This window comes from Neophocaena asiaeorientalis, unplaced genomic scaffold (assembly GCF_003031525.2).
Source record: "Neophocaena asiaeorientalis asiaeorientalis breed wild unplaced genomic scaffold, Neophocaena_asiaeorientalis_V1.1 scaffold1097, whole genome shotgun sequence".
Taxonomy (NCBI): Eukaryota; Metazoa; Chordata; class Mammalia; order Artiodactyla; family Phocoenidae; genus Neophocaena; species Neophocaena asiaeorientalis.
The window spans coordinates 460,351-481,918 of record NW_020174697.1 but is presented as its reverse complement, the minus strand read 5'-3'; the positions used below and the strand labels follow the sequence as shown (position 1 = coordinate 481,918).

Here is a 21,568-nt window from a genome sequence, read left to right as displayed (position 1 = left end):
TGGGGCAGGGGTAGGGGGGTGAGGGGAGCAGAGTGAGAGGGTCAGGAGGGGAGTCTCGAGCTGCTAGACACTCCAGCTGAGGATGGTGAGAGCAGAGACTGTCATCAGAGGGGCCAAGGAGGCAGTGGGCGCTGCCCTGGAGGCCAGGGGCTCCGTGTGCCGCTGTAGCCAGGAGAACTCCTTCAGCAGCTGGTGCTGCTGGAGCTTGGGCCCCCCTTGGGGCAGGGGTAGGGGGGTGAGGGGAGCAGAGTGAGAGGGTCAGGAGGGGAGTCTCGAGCTGCTAGACACTCCAGCTGAGGATGGTGAGAGCAGAGACTGTCATCAGAGGGGCCAAGGAGGCAGTGGGCGCTGCCCTGGAGGCCAGGGGCTCCGTGTGCCGCTGTAGCCAGGAGAACTCCTTCAGCAGCTGGCGCCGCTGGAGCTCGGGGCCCACCTTCTCGCGGATGGTCTGGTAGTAGCGGTTCAGGTACTGGAGCTGCAAAAGGTAGGAGGGGTAAGGGCCTCCCTAGGCCAAGCTGTCAAGGTGTGGGAGCTTGGTGCCATCCAGGTCACCACAGGTCCCCAGCCATCATCAGGTGAGCAGGGGAGGGATGCCCCAGTGTGTGCCTGTAGGTGCCATCAGTGTGGACCCTCCCAAGGGAGGGGAAGTGGCAGAGGGTCTTGGCTTAGGGGAAGCAGAGGTGAGAGAGGCCCAGGGCTGGGGAGAAGGCACTTAGTGGCTCGAGGGCTGAAGGGTAAACAGCACCGAGGCGCGCTCGCTCACCTGCTCGGGGGACAGCAGGCTGACGTCGATGAGGTTCCGGTCATAGGGCACCAACGACACCACTTCAAATGTCAGGTAGGTCCCTGGGTACTGGGGTGGGGGCACAGGTAAGGTAGGAAGGCAGGAAGTGAGCGAGGGGGAGGAGCTAGGCTGAAGGGATGGAGGGAACACTCCACCCAGAAGCCCTGGGCATGGGGAACTGACCTTGTCAAGCCTGAACCCTCCACAGTGCCCTTGGCCACCCCTGTGTCTACCACTTAGGCACCCGCCTTTGGTGCTTCCCTCATGATCCCTGAAGTTTAGACTTAGGCCTGTGTTTTTCAAAGTGTGTGCCTCCAGAGCGCCAAGGGAGCCTGTTAAACATGTAGATAGATTCTGGGGTCCACACCCCAGATCACTGGAGTGAGAATCTCTAGAGCAGAGCTGGGAACCTACATTTAAATAATTTTAAGGTAAGTATTAGTTTTTTATATCTTTCTATCTGACTTCTATCTACAGCTCTCTTTCTATCCATATCTCTGTTTCTATCCATTGAGGTATCTATGGAGATAAATATAAAGAAGAAGAAATAGCCCATAATTCCCATCTCCCAGAGAGCTCTTGCATATATGTGCTTAGAAAATTCAAACTACAAAAAGATACTCAATAAAAATGGAAAGTCTCCTCCCTGCCTGGTTTCCTTCCTGAAAACATTTTTGGCACATATAGTATATATATGTGTATATTCTAAAAATTCACGCAAAATGGATCCTACTATACACTTTTCTGCACCTCCCGCCCCCCTGCCATAGTAAACCTAGGAGAGTGCTCCATATTGGCGCAGGGAGGTCTACCTCACTCTTTTTATTTTTTTTGCGGTACGCGGGCCTCTCACTGTTGTGGCCTCTCCCGTTGTGGAGCACAGGCTCCGGACGTGCAGGCCCAGTGGCCATGGCTCACGGGCCCAGCATCTCCGCGGCATGTGAGATCTTCCCGGACCGGGGCACGAACCCGTGTCCCCTGCATCGGCGGGCGGCCTCTCAACCACTGCGCCACCAGGGAAGCCCTACCTCACTCATTTTAAGGGTCCATAGTGTGCAGATGATAATTTATTTAACCAATGAAGGATATTTAGTCTGCTTCCATTTTTTTAAACTATTACCATCACTGCTACAATCAACATCATCGTATAAACATCTTTATACGAAGTGACGTTTTGGGACTATATCCAGAAGGGATACATCTGGCAGTGGGAGTGCTGAGACAAAAGGTATAGGCATTTTCAATATGTATTTTGATAGACATTATCAAACTGCCCTCCCAAAAGGTTGTACCAATTTGTACTTCCCCCAGCAATGTATGAGTGTTCTTTCCCACACAAACTCACAAGCACTGGGTGTCATCAAAGTCTTTCGCTTTTGTCAATCAAATGGTATTCTACTGTCACTTTGATTTGTATTTCTTTAAGAATAAAGTTGAGCATCTTTTCACATTTATGGACCATTTGTGTTGATCTTAGTGAATTGTCTCTTTATGTCTTTTGCCCATTTTCCCCCGTTTTCCTTATTTCTGTCTTACTCGATTTTTAAAAGCTTGTGGTGAAAGAAGGACATTCCCCCTTTCTCTGACACACGTGCTACACTCGTCATACATCTTTTGAGTTTGTATATGGTATCGTTCCCATATAGATGTTTTTTATTTAACTGAGTCAGAGTTATCAATCTTTTTCTTCATGACTTCTGAGTCTTACATCGAAAGGCCCCTTTCCTCCTTGGGATTATAAATGAATTCAGATAGGTTTCCTTCTAGATCTTTTATGGTTTCACCTTTAAACCTCGATCCATTTGGAATTTTATTTTAGTGTAACAGTGAGGTTCTTCAGTTTAATTCCCCCCATTTATTAAACAATCTTCCTCTTCTTTACTGTTTTGAAGCACCAGCTTTATAGTAAACTAAATTCCCATCTTGTTTATGGAAATTAGAGGGTCCATTTCTGGACTATTCTGTTCCACTGTTCCGTCTTTCCCATCTCTGGTGTCTTACTGTTTTAGTGATGGCTGCTTCGTAGTGTGGGCTAATATCTGCAAAGGCTAGTTTCCCTTATTGTTCTTTTCCAGAATCCTCCTAGCTATCTAGCTATCTTTGCATGTTTATTTTTACAAATAAACTCTACTATCATTTTGTGAAGTGTTGAAATTGAGGTTGCCTTGAATTTATAGATTAACTTAGGGAGAAATGACATCTTCATAATATTGAGGCTTATTTCCAGAGACCGCCATTTACTTAAATCTTTTTTATGTCCCTCAGTAGAGATTTTCTCCGTGTAAGTCTTTTAAAGTTTATATCTAGGTATTTTATCTTGTTGGTTGTTATTATACAGAATCTTTATACCTAACAGGCTCCCCTGGTGATTATTATGTGCATTGAGAACCAATGATTTAGGGCAAGGATACTGATTCATTTGGTTTGGAGTGGGACCTGGGCATTAGCATTAAAAAAAATCTCCACGGGCTTCCCTGGTGGTGCAGTGGTTGGGAGTCCCCCTGCCGATGCGGGGGACACGGGTTCATGCCCCGGTCCAGGAGGATCCCACATACCGCGGAGCGGCTGGGCCCGTGGGCCATGGCTGCTGGGCCTGCACGTCCGGAGCCTGTGCTCCGCAACGGGAGAGGCCACAGCAGTGAGAGGCCCGCGTACAGAAAAAAAAAAAAAAAAATCTCCAGATGATTCTAATATTCTAATGTGCAAACAGGTTTGAGAAACTGATCTATGGAGTTATTCTGACACTAAGGAAGACTGCAAATAAATTCATGACCCTACATTAAATTCTCCTTTGACCATCCTTACCCCCCATGCAGCCCAGAGTCACTGCCACGCTGTCCACGCCTCCAGCCCACCTCAGTGGCACTTTACCTTGGTCTTTGCTTCTACCACAAGGGCCACATCTTCAAGACGGATCCCAAATTCTCCATCCTGATAGTAACCAGGTTCTGGGAGGCACAAGAGATGCTGGTGACATTAAGTAGGGGAGGGGACCCAAGCCCAGGTTTCCTACGCTGACTGAGGAGTGGCTGGAGGGCTCGGCTGCCCCCCGCTGTTGGCTTGGGCAGACCCAGCACCTGTTAGATGCTCCGTGGCTACTCGGAGGCCACTGCCAGACTTCAGATTCCCCACCCTCCCTTGTAACCCAGCAGGGAAGACTTAAGAGCCCACTTGGGTCCTGGAGGTGCTCCCCTCTCCCTGTGTGCCACTGTCCTGTTACCCCGGCGCTTGAATGGAGACTCTGGAGTTTGGATGTACAGCTGGAAACCAACTCCCATGGGCAAAGTGAGGGTACGGGCTGAAGGGGCTTGGGGTTAGAGTGGGACAACTCATTCGGGGCTGGGAGTGGGGAGGTGAGGGAGTGCAGCGGTGGAGCCGGGGCGGGCCTGTGTGGGGCTGTGCTCCTTGAAGGCTGGCGTTCCCTGGACTGCGGTCCTGGAGGAGCCCCGAGAGCCGTACCGATGGAAGTGAACATGCCCTTGGCCATGGCAATGTTGCCAGACTGGAATCCCACTGGCCCTGGAAAGGGAGAGTCAGGGACAGTGTCAGCCCTCCTGCAGTCACCAGCTTGGAAACTAGCAGGTTCCGGGGAAGAGCAGGTAACTGGGATCCCTAGCAGCGTGTGTCCACCGCATCACCGTCTACCTGCGACTGGTCCAGACCAGACTGGCTCTGGCTTTTATTTCTCTGGGGTCTATGCCAGTCAGCCACTGGGCCTTGACCTGCCTCTCCTCTCTCTGAGGCCGTCCTAAATGCCAGCGGAGCGGCCAGCTGCCAGCATTTCTCACTTACCCTGTGGAGCACCAACTCCCCACCAGCTGGGTAACCTTGCATGGGTCACTGCACCTCTGTGGGTCATGGTCATTTCCACACCTGTGAAACGCTCCACCTCTTTCATAAGAGGGGGGACTCCAGGGGAGTGCTGAGGAGATACCTACATTCGTGCACACACAGGAAGTTGCCAATGCCGTGGCCTGTCCCATGACCATAATTGAGGCCAACATCCCACAGGGCTCTGCGGGCAAAGGCCTCCACCATTCGCCCTGGAAGAGAGGTGACCTCTGGTCAGCTGGCTGGACCCCAGACTATTGGCTTTGCCCCTTCCTGCTCTCTTTTTCCAGACCAACCACCAGGATGGTGCCTGAGGAGAGGGCCCCCTGAGAGGCAGGTAACCATGCCCTATCTCCAGTATACTGTACGTTGTACCCACTACCTGGACCTCCCCATCTGTGAAGACACCCGCTTCCTCCAGGAATCCTCCCATGACCGCTGCAGCCCACACTGACCGCCCCCACCTCTGAGCTCCGGCTCCAGCTCCTGAGTTGGACTAGGAGACAGGAGGCCTGGGCTCAAGGCCTGGCTCTCCCACTAACCCTCTGTGTGACCTTGGGCAAGTCACTTTCTCTCTCTGGTCTGGATTTTATCTATACAGTGGATGGGATGATGATATAATCCCTGCCCCACTAGCCTCCCAGGGTCTGAGTGCAGTGAAATCAGGGCCTGAGGTTCTGGGTCCAGCCTGGTTTGCAAAACCCACCTGATGTAGCAGCTGGGAAGACGAGTCTGGAGAGATCAATGTTTCCTATCAACACGCGGGTGTACGCCTCCTGATGGGGGGAGGGCGAGGGAATGCGGTGTGTGGGCCCAGGCCTGGGTTGGGGGATGTTTGGGGGAAGTGCATGTTCATGCGTGGTCACCCAGGTTCTGGAGGATGGCCGGAGGAGACCGAGGGGGACCTGCTCAAAGCTGGGGCTTGGTCCATGCGGTTCCCTTTGGCTGGTCCACAGGGATGCTTGTAGGTGGGGGTGAGCTGAGGCTGCAACAGTAGGGATTGGGGAGGCAAACTCCTTGGGCTGGAATCCTGACGTGGCCACTCACAAATTTGACCTTGGGCAAGTGATTTTAACCGCTCTGTGCCTCAGTTTCCTGGTCTGTAATGGGACGGTCATAGTACCAGCTCATAAGGTTGCTGGGAGGACTAGGTAGCCTCGTGCATGTCGGGTGCTCCCAACAGACTAGATGCTCAAATAGAGGTCAGCACCCTTCATTGCCATGATCATGATCACCCTTTAGTTTTCTTAAGGCCTTATGGTTGGGTTGAGGCCTGATAATTGGCAGGTCGGCCTTGCTCTGTCGGGGCTGTTACCTTGTGGTAAGAGGGAGGGAGGTGGGCTGACAGTGGCCTCTTCTCTTGGTCACTCCCTGTGGCGACCTGGTGAGTCCCCTTCACCGCCCCCGCCACACACAGGCTTGTCATCTTGAGCATGATAGCCTGGGGCATTGGATCTAATAGCTAAACTGAGCTCCTTGAGGCCTGACCAGTGTTTGTTTTCTCTCTCTCTCTGTCTCTGGCACAATGTCTGAGCCACAGTCCCCTTGCTGAATGCACAAATGTGGCCCCCTGCTCTCCAGCCCCCCGGAGGCCCCCAGAGGCACACAGACCATGTCCCTGCCTCGACCCCAAGTGGACCAGCCCTCGCTGCTTCCTGAAAACCTCCAGCTCCTTTCCACCTCTGAGACTCTGCTGGTGCCTTTCTCTCCCCCTGGAATGGAATGCCTGTCTTCCTCTTTTCTGTTCAGCACAGTGCTAGGCTCACAGACAGCACTAAGAAAATATTTGTTCATTGAGTTACTGAAATGGGATGATGATAAGCTTGGGCTGAGGCCCTGTTGGGGGCCTGAAATATCTCTGGGGAAGTAGTTGGGGGCACTGGGTTTTCTGGTACTAATTTGCTGTGTGACCTTGGGCAAACTACTTAACCTCCCTGGGCTTCAGTTTCAGCCTCTGTACAATCAAATGGCTCTTGGCAGAGTGGTTGCTTGGGTGTCCGTTGGGTGAGTGTGGGTAGGGAAATGTGGTCCAATGCCTACCTTTTGGAAAGCAGAGGGGGTGCCCCAGTGGACTGTTCTGGTGATGTCTGTTGTCCCGTCCCTGTGGAGAAGGACAATCAACATGTCCAACTCTTCTGAACACCTTGGGGTAGGGATCGTGGCCACGTGCTTCCCGAGTGCTTTCCACTGGGGTTTGAGTGGCAGGGCTGGGATGGGGGTGGGGAGGGAGGTGAAAGGAAGAGGATGGCTGCCATCATGCAATTCCCAAACTCAGCATCTATGCATGAAGGGGCTCTACAAAGCTATCACATTCAAAATCACTATGTTTTCTGAGAGTCCCAATTCCCCACATACATCTTCTACCCCCATACCAGCCATTTTGGTTGTTTTGTAAATCTGGGTTTCCTTGGGCCAGGCTGGCTCTAAAAGCAAGGCTTCCTCCAGGCTTCCTAATAGGTAGGAATGGACAGTCCCATTCTTACAGATGGGGAAACTGAGGTCCAGAAAGATCATAGCACTCTCCCACATTCATATACTTATTTGCCATTTATAGAAGGGAGGGAGGCAGAGCAGACGTCATTATCTCCATTTCACAGGTGAGGCAATTGAGGCCATGAGGCTATCTCCCTCCCTGAGCCTCAGTGAGGCCAGGTCTGGCAAGCACTGACTCCACACAGTTCTCTCCATTGTAAACATGAATCTGCCCCAGGGATTTGCTCAGAGTCCCAGTGAACCAAAGCTGCCAGAAGCCAAATAGTCTGACTCCCAACCGCCAGCTGCAGCCGTTCCCTCAGGATGCCTGCTGTGGCCACCCCCCGGGGGTGGGGGCAGTGAGGAATGATCCCAGGGCCCTAGGGACTCCTCCATGGGAGCAGGTCACAGGGCGTGGCCGACTTCTTCAGAAGGAGAGAAGAGGAAGTGAGATGGCCATTTACCCAGCCTCACCCTGCTGAAGCATGCCCCAATCCAGCAACGCCCCAAGAATTCACTTCCCCTTCCCACACTGGCCATCTCAAGTATACACAGCGCCACACCAGTGACTGCGAAGGCTGCTAGGCTGAGTGCCTGCCAGGCTGGCTCCCAGAGCCCCGTTAAGGCTAAGTGTAGGGCTATTATCATTAGCACATTCACCGCAGGATAGAGGATGGGAAACTATTCCTTGCTCCTCCATCAGTTCAGCGTGCCCCTTTCTATCCCCCACTCTAAATTTCCCACAGTCCACCTGCTTCCTAGATGAGAAGGGAAAATCTTCCAGCCCACCTCAGCTCAGCTCCCATGTGAATGAATGGGACTAGTCTATTCTGCATGGCTGTCATGTCCAGGTGTTCGGGTTGTGCACTGCACAAAGGTACCACATCTAAAGAAATGCCATTCACTGAATGGGTATATACTAATTTCAATGAGAGCACACAAGTGGACACACAGGTTGTGGGGTCCTGGAGCACGGGACAGTGCCCCCCCACCGCATAACCCTATCTGTGGTTGTGCACACACTCAGAAGAACACGCACATGTCTACTCGCAGACACATCCGCGTGCTGATGGGTGTGCCCTGTCCCAACTGTGCTGCAGGTGTCCCCTGAGGTTGCTTCACTCACCTGCCTACTGCTCTTGAAGGCCTGATCCTGCCCCCACTCCCCATGACATGGTCACCTCACCGTACAATGAGGAAAGAGGTGGTGAGGACAATGCATCATGCTGGTGGCGTGCGGGACGTGTCCAGGGTGTGCATGAGTCGGTGAGAATACGGGCGCTGTGTTTGTGCAGCCAGGCGGGGTTGCTGAGCGTGGCTGTTCGGACTGTGTAATAACGTTCGGGCTTAAAAAACATTTAACTTTCACAAGGGGAGTCTTCCTGATTTTCACAGGGCAGCACCTGTGGGCATCCCCACTGTTTTGGCCTCTGTCTGTTGCCCACCGGGCAGGGACCCCCACGTGTGAAAATGGGAAGGATACTCAGGCACATTCATTCCAGGCCTCTCCTTTCTCAGATGAAGGATCCATGCCCAGGAAGGGAAAGCTTTGGCTGGCTCTTGGCTGAGCTGAGACAGCCGGGCCAGGGCTGGGTGGGGAGTACATACCAGTATTGTCCCCCGGAATCCAGCAGGTACATCTCATCTGAGGACAGCTTGCGGTGCAGCTCCTTGGTGGGGCTGGGAAGGGGAGAGACGCTGAGAAAGGAGCAGCCTAACCCTGAGCTGGGTGAGGTGGGGGTCCTGAGTTAAAGCAGAGGAACCTCCTCCCCCCCTGGGGGCCGGCCTTCTAGCTAACTCCTTTGCGGAAGCCATCATCCCCCAAAGGGCCCTGGGAGACTACTGAGCTTCTGCTGCTAATGTCCTCAGTGCACATCTGTTCATCCTGCACCTCCCCGAGCAAGGCCCTGGTCCCCAGGGAGGGGAGAAAGGAAAGAGCCCCGAGTGTGGGAGACGGGAGAACTTTAATGAGCACCCAGCTGAGCTATCTCTTTTTACATCAGGAGAAACAGGTTTGCAGAGCAAGGGCTTACAGAAGGCCCCGAGGGAAAGCTGTGAGGGAGCTGGGCCTGAACCCAGATGCTGAGTCTAGGGCTTTCTCTAACTTCTTGCCACCTCTGGGAGCAGAGGGCCCCAAGAAGCCAGGGCACAGGAAGGGAGGGTACCCGAGGGTGGAGCTGGAGAGCAGGAGTTGGTAGGGCTGAGGAGTTCCTACCCTGTTACTCTCTAGTAGGGAGAAGGGGCTGGGCTAAGGCAGCTGAAGGCTTGGGGACACTGGAGGAGGGAATTCTGGGATGGGTCAGGCCAGCCACTGGAGGGTGTCTGCCCTCTCCCTGCTTTGTCCTTGCCAGGCTGAGGCCTCTAGTTGGCTCGACTCCCCACCCCCAAATTGCATCAGGCAGGCCTGCAGCTGTTTGTTTTGTACAGAGCCAAACATCTGGCCAGCCTACATCTTGGGTCCACCTTGGCTGGTTCAGGCAGAGTGAATGGGCCCTTCTCCCCATGTGCTTGTGAGCTTTAAGAATTAAATAACTCACAGGAAGCCAAGGAAACACATCCAGCAGCAGCCCCACCATCTCCCTTCCAGATCCTTCTGCCCAGAGTGCTCACAAAGTCCCAGCCTCTCGAGCAGGGAGATTATCAAGTCTTTTAATTCAAAGGAGACTCTCAACGCCTGACTGGGCTCCATTCCACACCTCCAGCCTCCACAATGCTAAAGGCCTCAGAGCTTAAATGTGGACTCAGGTCCTCCACGGAGCCCCAGAAAATTCTTTCTTCTGAAGTACCTGTAGTGGGCCAGGGCAGCATTCAGGCCACTAGCAGAGATGGTTTCAAAACTGGATCCGGAGAAGAACTCTTCTTCTCTGGAAAGGACAAGGCAGGAATGATCAATGAATGGGCTTAGGGACTAGGCTGGGCCCAGGATGTCCAACAAGGGCAAGTGAAGGTGACGGCTGCCTCTACCTCAGCCAGGCTCCATTTGGCCTTCCCAGTCCCACCTCCTGTCACTTCCCAAGCCCTGACCTGTCACTCATAGACCACTCAAGGTCAGAGAAGCAGAGATCGTAGAGGCCAATTTTTCCTCCTCTACCTCCATTTTATAGATGGGGAAACCAAGGCCTGTGTCCCAAAGTGAGTTCCTAGTAAAGCAAGAGTGAAGAAACCTAGCTCCCTGTATCCGAAAACTCCCTCAACTCCGGAGCAGCATCCTGGGCTAAGTGTGCCCTCAGGGAACCTCCCTCCCCAACCTTGACATTCTCAAGTGGTCCAAGGTCCTACCTGGCCTGAGCTGGCCTGAAGCAGACACTAGGGGGCGCTGTTGGGTTGTGGCCCTTCAAGTTGTCCCACTTTCTGCAGAGCTGGGGAATGTCATCCAACACCTCTGCCCGGCTTCCCGACCACGACCACCCAAGAACCTGTCACTCCTTGTTCCAGTGGGGCCCTCAGATACTAGGAGGGTCTTCCTTCCCCCATAAGGAGACCAATCCCCCCTCCCTGCCCCCACCCCCACGTTAAGACAGTCAGCCGAAAAGGATGGCTGTGGTCCTTCACCCTCGGAACTTCTCCAGCAGCTCTGCCCCTGAGAACTCATCCACGGTGCCTTTGGGCACGTTCTCCTCCAGCCAGACCAAGTATCGGATCACAGCCACAGCGTCCCGCACCTGGAGCAGGGCAGGCAGAGAGGCGGGCCGAGGAATGGTCTCAGCCGGGGCTCAGGGATGAAGGAGATGGGGGGACTGCTCTGGGAGCTGAGCTTTAAAAACACGAGGGTCTTCCTCGCTATTCGATGATATTAAGGGATTCTTATTAATGTTTATATATATGATCAGAGTGTGGTCATGTTTTGAAAAGAGTTCTTGTCAGAGATACTGAAATGTTGATAGAAGAAACGATATGATAGATGGGATTTGCTTTAAAATCGTCCAGCAGCCGAGGACACGGGGGAGCGGAGATAATGAATGTCGGGTTGTAGAGGAAATGAGATTGGCCTTGAGTTGATGATTATTGAAGCTGGGTGATGGTGATGGGGATCATTATGCTACTTCCTCTACTTTTGTATATGCTTAACATTTTCCACAAGAAAAGTTTTCAAAAATGAGGCAATGTATCCTAATTTTAACAGGAATATCCAAAGGGGCAAGCCATCCTCTCCCTGGGGTGAAGGAATTATTATAAGTAACACTTATTTAAGACTTGGAATGTACCAGGCAGTGCTCAAAGCAATATATTAAAAATATATAATTACATAATTATACTTATACATATAGAACTATATAATCATTATATAAGTATCACATATTTATGTAATTATTATATATTTATATGTACATATTAGATATATAAATGCACATATGTACACTATATATATTTATATTATGTATTACAATGAATATATTTAAACATGAATTATTTATTATATATTATTTATACTATACAATGTAGATATATATCTTTAATCCTCACAACCCTCTGCTATGGGTTACAGTTATGATCCTCATTTTACAGAGGAGGTAACTGAGGCCCAGAGAGGTGAAGTGACTTACCTAAGGTCACCCAGCTAGGAGGTGGGTAGAGGAACTAGGATTTGAACTCAGATACCATAGCTCTGGGGCCCAGGCTCTAAACCACTGAACCACCCTGGGAACAACAGGGTGGAGCACAAGTGGGTGCCCAGGAGTTTGGCGTCCACGTCTCTGATTCACTGAGGGCCTTCTTCAGGCTCCTCCAGCAGGGTCTCCTTTCTAACCCATCAGACCGGGAGCTCCCCTGTCTGCTCCTTGCTGTTTTTCACCGCCTTGGTTACCATCACTGGGGAGTAGGTGTCTGCTATGAGTTTCTCCTGTGAGGGGCAGAGAGGAAGCGGTCTGGGAGCCCTCTCTAGGGCACGGTGGTGTTTGAAAAGGATTGGCGGGAAATTCCAGCTCAGATGAGACTTGCCATCTCCTGGAGTGGCAATGCCCTTCCCGCTTTCTGACTACGCAGGGCTTTCCTAGTCTTCCCTTCCAGCCTAACCTTCCCTCTCTCCCTCCCTCCCTCCCTCCCTGGTCCTGGATCCCAGCAGCACTCTGGGATGGATCCGAGCCTGGCCCCTGCCAGCCACAGGCTGTTCTGACACTGTGTTTCCTGCACATCTCATATCATGACAGCTACCACTTATTGAGCGCCTGCCATGCGTTAGGCACCGGGCTTTACATGCACTGTCTCCTTTAAATCTCCTCAGAGTGACTCTTTTGAGGTTGTGACTCTTAGTGCCATTTTACAGGTGAGGAAACGGAGGCCGGATTGACTAAGTCACTTGTCCAGGGTCACGGCACAGCCAGTTCTCAGTCTCAGGTTTGGTGACCTCAAAGCCTCTGCTCTACCAGCCTGTACTCCCCCAGCCTCCTTGACAATCTCTGAGCTCTCTGTGGACAGATGTTCTGTCTCTTCCCGGGAAACCCTAGAAAGGGGACTCACTGCACCACTGCTGACTGACCAACTTCCAGAATGGTCCAGGGGCTGTCCCCCCCCCACCCCCCGTTAGGTTGAGACTTATCAGGGCTGTTGGGGGGTGGGGAGGACGGTGCATGGCAAACCCACCTTGGGTATCACTTCATAGAGCCCATACGACGTGTAGCTGGTCCCGATCCAGATCTTCACGGCTCCTGAGGTGTAAGCCTGGACGCTGTCACGGACTTGGCCGTAATCTTCGAGTTGCACACACATGGAATCCGTGCAGCCAGAGTTCAGGTACTGCAGGGTCTCGGAGCTAAAGCGACTCTTGTTTGCAAATAACCTAGGTGGAGAGGGAACACCAGGAGGGTCCAGACAGAATCTAAGGACAGTGCAAAAGACCAGCGGCCCTTTGTTCCTGGAGGTCAGAGTGCGCCTGCGCCAGGCAGCTGAGCAGACCAGATTTGGAGTACGTGGGAACAGAGGTCAAGGGGGTCAGGAAAAGCTGATCGGAGGCTTCCTCGAGGGTCCTGCTGGGGCAGGCACCCCGCTTCTGGGAAGGCTGCATGTTGGGGCAGTGAGGAGTTAGAGGAAGTCCGTTACCGCAAGCCAAGGACAAGCCCTACCTGATGGAGGAGTCAGTGAGCAGCGTGTAGGAATAGAAGAAGGGGTTATAAGGGATGTCACTGCTGCGAAGGTTGAAGAGCCCTGGGGAAGAGAATTGATGGGGACTATTTGAGGCTGACCTGCCCGACGCAAGTACACATGACACCTTTGCTCTACTGTTGGCTTTGGCCTCCAAGGATCCCCAGCCGCACGCCGGCATCCTCTGCCCCTGAATGTTTCTCAGTCTTTCCGGAGTCGGGGAGGGTCTCTGAAGCACTAATGAGCACTAGGGGCACTTTCTCCCAGAGAAAGGCAGATACCCAGCCAGCAGTCTGCACACGGTGTCAGTGGGCTCCCAGAATACCTGAAGCCCAGAGCTGGGGTCAGGTGAGAAGCGCTGAGCCACGATGGGATAGAACAGGGCTGCACGGGGTGCTAAAGCCGGGAAGCTGAGTGCCCTGGGCTCGTGGCCAGGAGGTTGGGAGGTGTTTGCTGGGCCTCCTCCCCTTCATGAGACAGAAGCCTTTGCTGCTGTGGTTTCCTGGTCCTCTGATGGCCCGGGGGCTGGCCCCAGATTGCACGGTGCTTCCTGGTTTCCTTAGTGAGCAGACGTGAGCTCCTGCCCTCACCTTAGTTCCCGCAGGCCATGACCACAGAGCTCTCAGAACCCATGGGTCAGTGGTCGTTGGGGGAGGAGTCCTGTGCTGTAGAGCCCAGGAGGCTTGGGGGTTGGGGGGAACGCAGGCACCCCCCTGCATCCACAAATCTCTACTCACAGGCCGTCTCATCAAGTGCGGACAGAAGCACGGCAGTTGGAGCCTCCCGATGCTTCTGCATCTGGCTTCGGATGCCAGATACTTTCTCCTGCCAGCTGCTTCCTAGAAGCAAAAGAGCCAGAAGAAAGCAGAAGTGATCTACCTTCTCTTTGGCACTCCGTTCCTGAGAGGGCTCCCTTAGGGCAATGGTTTTCCATTCCTTTAGAAGCAGTAGAACCCTTTCTTTAACCAAACTCTTACTTGTGTAATCATTAAGGACATGGGCTCTTGACCCAGACTGTCTGGGTTTAAATCCTACCTCTGTCATTACTTGCTGGCTGACCTTGTGAAAATTAGCCCCTCTGTGTCCTATCTTGCACATCTGTAAAATGGGGATGGATTATAATAATAGTGTCTACCTCAATAGAGTTGTTATGAGGTCCGAATTAACTAATATTTGTAATGTATGTAGAATTGTGTCTTGGTGTATAGAAAATCTGGTATAACTTTCTGATTAACAAATAAGCATGCAAAACAGAGATCAGGAGAGCAGCCCTAGTTGAAGGGTAAAGGGATAGGGCTGGGCCATGTTTAATCCTCTTCCTCACAGTAACCCCAGCACTTACTAAAGCCACTTGGGTCTGGGCTAAGCACTTTGTGTACATTGTTTTAATCCTTACTTGACCCATTTTACAGATAAGGAAATTGAGCCTTCGGAGAGGTAAAGTGACTTATCTATGGTTTTCGTAGCTGGCAAGGGGCGGAACTGGGACTTGAACACAGGTCTGTTTGACTACATGGCTCACATTCTTAATCGGTATAGACATTGGACTATCTTGCTAACCTTGTCCTTAAACTCTGTGTCACAGAGCTGTCCTTTCTGGGATGCTTGTATCCTGGTTCTAGGACTTTGGTTTTCATCTTTTTTTTCCGGCTCCCTGTAATCCCTCTAAAGAGTCTGCCCCTAGGCAGGGCTAGGAATTTGCTGGCAGAAGATCATAAGCATTAAGGGTCCTAGTTGGGCTGAGAGATTAGCATAAACAACATAATTCAATTTAAAAAATCTTTATGCAAACAGGTGAAACTGTTCATCAAGAACCAAAGCTTTGGGTGTGATACTTCTTCTAGGTTTATTTTATTTTATTGTGGTAAAATACACATTTCATAAAGTGTTATCATTTTAACCATTTTAAAGTGCACAATTCAGTGCCTTTAAGAACATTCACAGGGCTTCCCTGGTGGCACAGTGGTTAAAGAATCCACCCGCCAATGCAGGAGACACGGGTTCGAGCCCTGGTCTGGGAAGATCCCACATGCCGCGGAGCAACTAAGCCCGTGCGCCACAACTACCGAGCCTGTGCTCTAGAGCCCGTAGAAAAAAAAAAAAAAAAAAAAAAAAGAGTAGCCCCTGCTCGCCGCATCCAGAGGAAAAGCTCGCGTGCAGCAACGAAGACACAACACAGCCAAAAAATAAAATAAATTAAATTAAATAAATAAATTTATAAAAAAAAAAAGAGCACTCACAAAATTGTGCAACTACCACCACTATCTAATTCCAGAAACATTTCCATCATGCCAAAAGGAAACCCTGTAGCAATTAGGCAGTCTCTCCCCGTTTGCCTCTCTCCCCAGCCCCCCGCCCCCGGGCACCACTAATCCTCTTTCTGTCTCCATGGATTTGCCTATGCTGGATGTTTCACACAAATGGAATTCTACAATATGGGGCCTTCACTGACTTCTTTCACTTAGAATTATGTTTTCAAGGTTCATGGATGTGATACATTTTCGAGACAACAAACGAAAGCCAATTTAAATTGTCTGATACACACAGGTGTCTTTGAACTTTTCACGTTCTTCCCTTTGCTCTTTGCCCCCTTTAAAACCTGTGCGTGGCTGGAGAGAAAGTCTCTCTTGTCTCTGTGAGCTTAGAGACTCCGTTCTTGGGCTTCCAGGCCCAGTTCTGGCTCTGGATGGCTTTTTCTTGAAGACTAGCAGCCTGTGATGGCTTGGCTTCCTCTCACTTGTGGGAAGTGATAAAACCCATGTGAATTCTCTCCCAGTCCCTGGAAGGTTTTCCCCTTTATCCACTCCTCTTCCTGACATAACTGCACCCTTCTTTAACAGAATGGAATGAGTTTTATTTATGATGGAAATGTCTTGGATAGCAAGTTTCTTTAAAAACTGCGTCGAGATGCAGAAAGTTTCTGCAAGTTACATCAGAATGGATAAAGAAAATTGGACACAATTTTGACTTGTTTCATCAGATTCGCTATTTTGAAATTTCTCTCCTGTTTTTGGGATTCCTTTCCAAACAAGAAGTGTGCATAGACCTGTGTGTGGAAAGGGACCTCTCAGATTGCCCAATATTTCTAGGAATCCAAGTCTATGGGCTTGTTCAGAATTCCTAGGGAGGTAGAAGCTGGTGGTGGCCAAGACATTGATTCATACTCAGTAGCCTGGGTCCAGTCAGTTTAGTTACCACTTACAAGAATTATAGAGCACACTTCTTTTATGACATATTTAGATGGTGTCAACGGGGTCAAGATTATCGATGTTAGAATTTTGAGGGTCAGTTAATTTTCCTTTGCGGTCCGGCCAACACTTGAACCCTAATCTGTGCCACAGACTGAGCTTGACTTAGTTTTTGCTTCCTTTGTCCATGCCAGCCCATCTGACCCCAGCCATCTTACATCTAAATTCCTCATCACTGCAGGACCCGAAGTCAAGGTCTGAATGATTCAATACAAACCAGTCTTCACTACCAGACAAGTAGCCCATATCATGTTTTTTTCTCTCTTCAGAGGGGTAGGTTTTTTTCATCTTTTTCGGACTCCCTTGTTTCCCCCCTTCCTGTTCCCTCTTGCTTCAAATCCTGACACTCTTTATTCCAGCATTTTCTAAATATGCTTCGAGGAACTTCGGATTCAGACTCTCCGAGGGGATGGGGCCTAGAAACCTGTGTTTTAAGAAAGCATCCCAATCTATTCAGGTGCACGTGGAACCATTGCTTTGGGACCTCTTAGGACGAATTTTTCAGCCAAAAGAGCACCAGCGGGGGCCTGTGTTGCTCCAAGGTGGGAAAGAGAACGGGTGTAGGAATCACCTGTGAATGCCTCCTGCAGGGCATAGATGGGCTCACTTGGCACCGGAGGCCTCTCGGACCCCCACAGCAGGTCCACAAGGTTGACGGTGATGGACACCAGCTCTCTGTCAGAGTCTTGGAGGGCCGCGTTATAATTCTCCCAGGAATCTGCAGAGGCAGGAAGGAGTCACTTGTCCCTGGCCTGTGTATGCCTCCGGGAAAATTGTGACGCAGGCAAAGCTCGTTCTTGTCCCCTCTGCCTCCTGTTCCGCTCAAGCAGCCTGGGCCTTCCTCCTTCACTCTCACCTTCCTCCTTCAGCTTGCCCTGAGCCCGCCCCAGTACTGCCCATGGTCAATTAGCTAAGCTCGCCCTTTTAAGCGCCAAGGGCTGCGGGGCCCTCTTTTCGGTCCTGTCTGTTCGACTGAACTTCAATGCCACAGCCCAAAGGAATGGTGAGGTTCAGGCCACTGGAAAGGCTGGCAAAGAAGCCAGATCTGAAGTGGGAGCCTTTCAGTGCATATTCACGAGGACGGCACCCTTGGGGGCAGGCTGGCCAGCTGCGGGGGCGGGGGCACTGGGAGCTCAGGGAGCTGTGTTCCTGGATGGGAGGGGAGGGGACTGTGCTGCTTTTTGTAAAAAAATTGTTTGGCCACGCCATGTGTGCCATGAGGGATCTTAGTTCCCTGACCAGGGATCAAACCCACGTCCCCTGCAGTGGGAGCGCAGAGTCTCAACCACTGGACCACCAGGGAAGTCCCAGGGATTGTGCTTCTTTACTCAGAAACCCTCTCGACTCCTTTGACCCTTCCAAGCTGCCTTCCAGAAGAGGGCTACCAAGTGTTTCTACTGCCCTGATTGTTAGAGTTCCAGGGCACAGAGGATGGTTCTAGGTTTAAGAACATCCCGGCCTACCCACTGGCTAGGTCTTAACGATTCCCTGAGTCTTCTAGGTTGGGTCTCTGCACTCCTGACTTAAAAAAAAAAAATCTATGTTTATTCTTTTAAGTGTATTTTCATTACACAATCCAGGAATACACCCTTGTTGCAAAATATTTTGCAACTACAAGTTCAAACCCTCTATCTTTAGAGTCACCCTGCACCTCCTTCTACCAAGATGTGCTTCTTTACATCCTGGGGGCCTGAATCTCCCTCGTTGGTGTGGATAAACGCAGGGACTGAGGGAAGAACATACTGATGGAGAAGAGGAAGGGGTCGAAGCCCACACGCCCTCCAACAGGAATCTCGGTGAGGAGCCAGGTGACAACAGGAGTGGTGCCAACTGCGAAAAAGACAAGAAGGGACACCGAGGTTAGCCCAGGCCCTCCAGCTGGGCTTCTGTCTGTGACAGTCCTTCCACCTCTGTCCTCCTTGATATCCGCCTCAAAGATTAGGGATGGCTCCAAATTTCTTGAGCTTCCCACAGGGGCCCAGCACGGCCTTCCATGCACCCCCCTCACCTGTACCTTCCCAAACCCAGTCTGGGTTCCAGGGCTTGGGGAACAAATCCGTGCCGTCCTCTTACCTTCCTTATGGAGCTCCCAGTTGCAGTCCATCTGCCGCTCAGCCTGGGTCCAGTAGCGGCTGTCGGTCCAGAGAGCGGCTTTCCCCATGGTCACCACGGCGATTCCTGGGGCAGAACAGAGAAACTTGGAGGGAAGGGTGAAGGTGTAGAGCGTGGCTTTAGTTAGCGCTTTAGCAATGTGGTGCTGGCTCTGACGTTGTCACAAGGGGTCTCTGGAAAGAGTTGCTCTCCTCCCTTGGAAGGGAGTGAGGCAGGAGATGTTAAAGAGAGTGTTGGGGGGAAGGTAGCTGGAAGTGTGTCCTGAGTTGGGCATCTCTGCTTTGCCTTGAGGCCCTTTCCTAAGGGAGCATTGAGCAGGACAAGTGGGGTCTGCTTTTGGCCATCCCAAAAAGTCGATGCTACATGTAGGTGCTCTCAGCAAAGATGGTGTGGCAGTCAGTATGAAGATGCGGTGGCTGATGGGAACACTAAGCCAGGGGCTTAGCTGAGGACAGGCAGAGAGGCCAAACCCAGCGACTTCTGCAAAGAGAAGAAGGGCCCGTGATGGGCAAGCCAGGCAGCTTGAAGCCCAGCGGAGGGATGTTTAAGGATCAGCAAGGGAAGCTTAGGTTTCATTCAAGGGGCCAGGATCAAGGTGGGAGGCCGATTCCAAAACTGGGACCCCATAAATGGTCTCTATGTTTGTGTCTCATTTGGCCACGTGAGGTGATGTTATCCATAAAAGGACCAGCAAAGTAAAACTTTGTCCCCAAACGAGCCGTTGTGTGAAGGGAATCAGCGGGCTCCTAGTGGCTAGATATAGAGGTAGCAACTGTCCCAGAAATGGAGCCCAGGGAGCGCCGTCTGGGCCTGGCTGTGGCCGAGGCAGCGAGCACAGGAAAGAAGTCAGGAGGGCCATCTGCCTCATGCAGAAGCGTGGCTGCTGGGCTATGAGATGTGTGCCCTGGTGACCCCTTTTGGAGTGGTGAAGGGGGAGGCAGAGAGCGGAGCAGGGGCCTCTGGACACTCGCTCCTGGGCTCCTGGCTGCTGAGAACTAGCCACACCAGGGCCTCTCTGACCACTCTGGGTCTCCCACCAGAAACAATGAGGGCTGGGTAATGGCTGTCACCTGCAGACCCTGTAAAGCCTGTAATCCACGCACGCCTCTTGTCATAGTCGCCGATGTACTCGCTCTAGGAAATCAACAACACCGTCATTAGCCTTCTTCATGGAGTCACACCCCACATGGAAGGCCCCCAACCACATCCCGGTTCTTTCTGTCTAGTCAGTTTCAACCAGTCCTACAAGCCCAATGGGTACATCATAAATAACTTGTGCAGAGAGCTTTACACATTATTGGGTTTGGGTTCTCATAATCCTTGGAGACAGATCTCATTATTCCCATTTCGCAGTAGAGGAAACTGAGGCTCAGAGAAGTTCAGACACTTACCTACCCAAGCTTCTTAGCCCTTTTCGGCAGGTGGGAAAATGAATTCAAGTAATCGTATTGACACTGAAAATGCCTTCTCTTCCAGCTGGGCTGTTGCTGGGTGTTCTGACTCAGCCCATCTTCTTTCCTGTCTGTTCCCCTCTCCCAGCCTACACCCCAAACTTGTGGAATCTTGGATGCTGGATCGTTTCAGCGCTCCATCCATCAGCTGATGGGAAGGGCTGAGCCAGAAGGGAGCTCAGGGTTCTTCTAATTCAGTTCCCATCCCACATTCTAACCTCCCAGGGCAGGGGTATCCTAAACATTCATTCTGGATCCACCATCTAGGAATTGATCAAAATCGTTCTGAAGTTGTTTATAGTTTCACTGCCTGAGGTCAAGGAGATTTGGCAATGTCTTCTCTCCTATGTAAAGGAATACATTCTTTCAGTTGCCCTAAAACGCCCGTGTCCAAGCTCCCCACTTCCTTCCCTTTGCCTGTCAAATCCTTTTTCTGTCTTCCATCTTCTGATTCTTAACAGTGTCCTGTTTGTGGCCTGTTCTCTTAGGCCAGACCCAGCTCGGGGCGGGGAGGGGGGGGGTTGGTGGGAGGAGCCATCCCTCACCATGTGAGCATCCGTGTCGGGGACGATGTAGGCAGAGACATTCTGGGTGTGCATCTGCTGGCGGAGGGCTGTGAGCTGCGCTGTGGTATTGACCACAGTAACTGGAAGGTACTGACAGGTGACAGGAAGACACCAAGACACACACACACACACACACAGACACACATTGCTTAGAGAAAATGTCGCCGGGGCCCCCATCCTCTCCTTAGGCAGGGATTGGGGTTGGGTAGGCTGGGCCAGCCTGGAGAGGGATGGTGAAGAAGCTGATGTTATGGATTAGTCTAGATTAAGGTGCCTGGCCTGAGTGGAGATGGAGGTGTTTAAGAGCTTGGAGAGAGACTTTTTGTGACAGTAATGGGACCTGAGTCTGGGATGGGGTAGGGGGTGGGTAAGAACTGCAGGGTTCTGAGCCCTGCCACTGGGCCAGGCCAGGGGATGGCCCCTCTTTGGATACCTTGGGGTAGAGTTGCCAGTTTAGCAAATCAAAATACAGGATACATCCATGTTTATTTTAATATAAAAATAATGTGGTTTGCCCACCTACCTGCCTGCCCCAGTGGTCTCATAAAGTGGACGAGGCAAGCGGATGTATCCCATTTGCCCTGAGACTTTAGTGACCTGCTGGCAGGCCCATGAGCCCTCACCTTCCCATGAGCCTTCATCTTCCCATGAGCCCTCACCTTCTGGCCTGCTCCTGTCTGGAGAAGCTCTTTCACACTCTCATCTAGTTGTGTAAAGAACCCCTCTGGTCTCCATAGGGAGCTGATGACCTTCCAGCTCCAATATGCTGGGCCTTCTCACAGTCTTCACACCCGAGGCCTCCCCCTCTTGACCTTGCGCTGGCTCTTCTAGCCCTCTGTCTTCCGCCCTCCTCCCCGTTCCTCTAGAATTGTTGTTTTCTTTCCTCCCATCCTCTTCCTGGCCTCTGCCTAGCTATCCTCAGCGAAAGGCTGGCTAGGGGCCTCCTCCCTCCTTGCTGTCCCTCCTCCCTCCGGCTCGCAGGGGCTGCCTGGGCTCAGGCCTGGAGGGAAGGAGATGCCCTGCCAT

At 51.7% G+C, this 21,568-nt stretch overlaps 1 protein-coding gene across 1 annotated transcript in view; it reads right to left on the bottom strand.

Moving 5' to 3' along the window:
• Positions 1-221: 221 nt before the first annotated feature.
• Positions 222-21,568, bottom strand: part of XPNPEP2 (X-prolyl aminopeptidase 2) — a 30,266-nt gene continuing 8,919 nt past the window's right edge. Inside the window, 20 exon segments of the mRNA XM_024758960.1 lie at positions 222-475; positions 764-853; positions 3,656-3,732; positions 4,244-4,303; positions 4,723-4,827; positions 5,322-5,391; positions 6,656-6,716; positions 8,696-8,767; positions 9,874-9,951; positions 10,640-10,749; positions 11,835-11,927; positions 12,668-12,863; positions 13,147-13,228; positions 13,903-14,004; positions 16,985-17,131; positions 18,157-18,243; positions 18,487-18,591; positions 19,596-19,659; positions 20,522-20,632; positions 21,066-21,069. Coding sequence (XP_024614728.1) covers positions 281-475; positions 764-853; positions 3,656-3,732; positions 4,244-4,303; positions 4,723-4,827; positions 5,322-5,391; positions 6,656-6,716; positions 8,696-8,767; positions 9,874-9,951; positions 10,640-10,749; positions 11,835-11,927; positions 12,668-12,863; positions 13,147-13,228; positions 13,903-14,004; positions 16,985-17,131; positions 18,157-18,243; positions 18,487-18,591; positions 19,596-19,659; positions 20,522-20,632; positions 21,066-21,069 — 1,909 coding nt within the window. The 3' untranslated portion in view covers positions 222-280.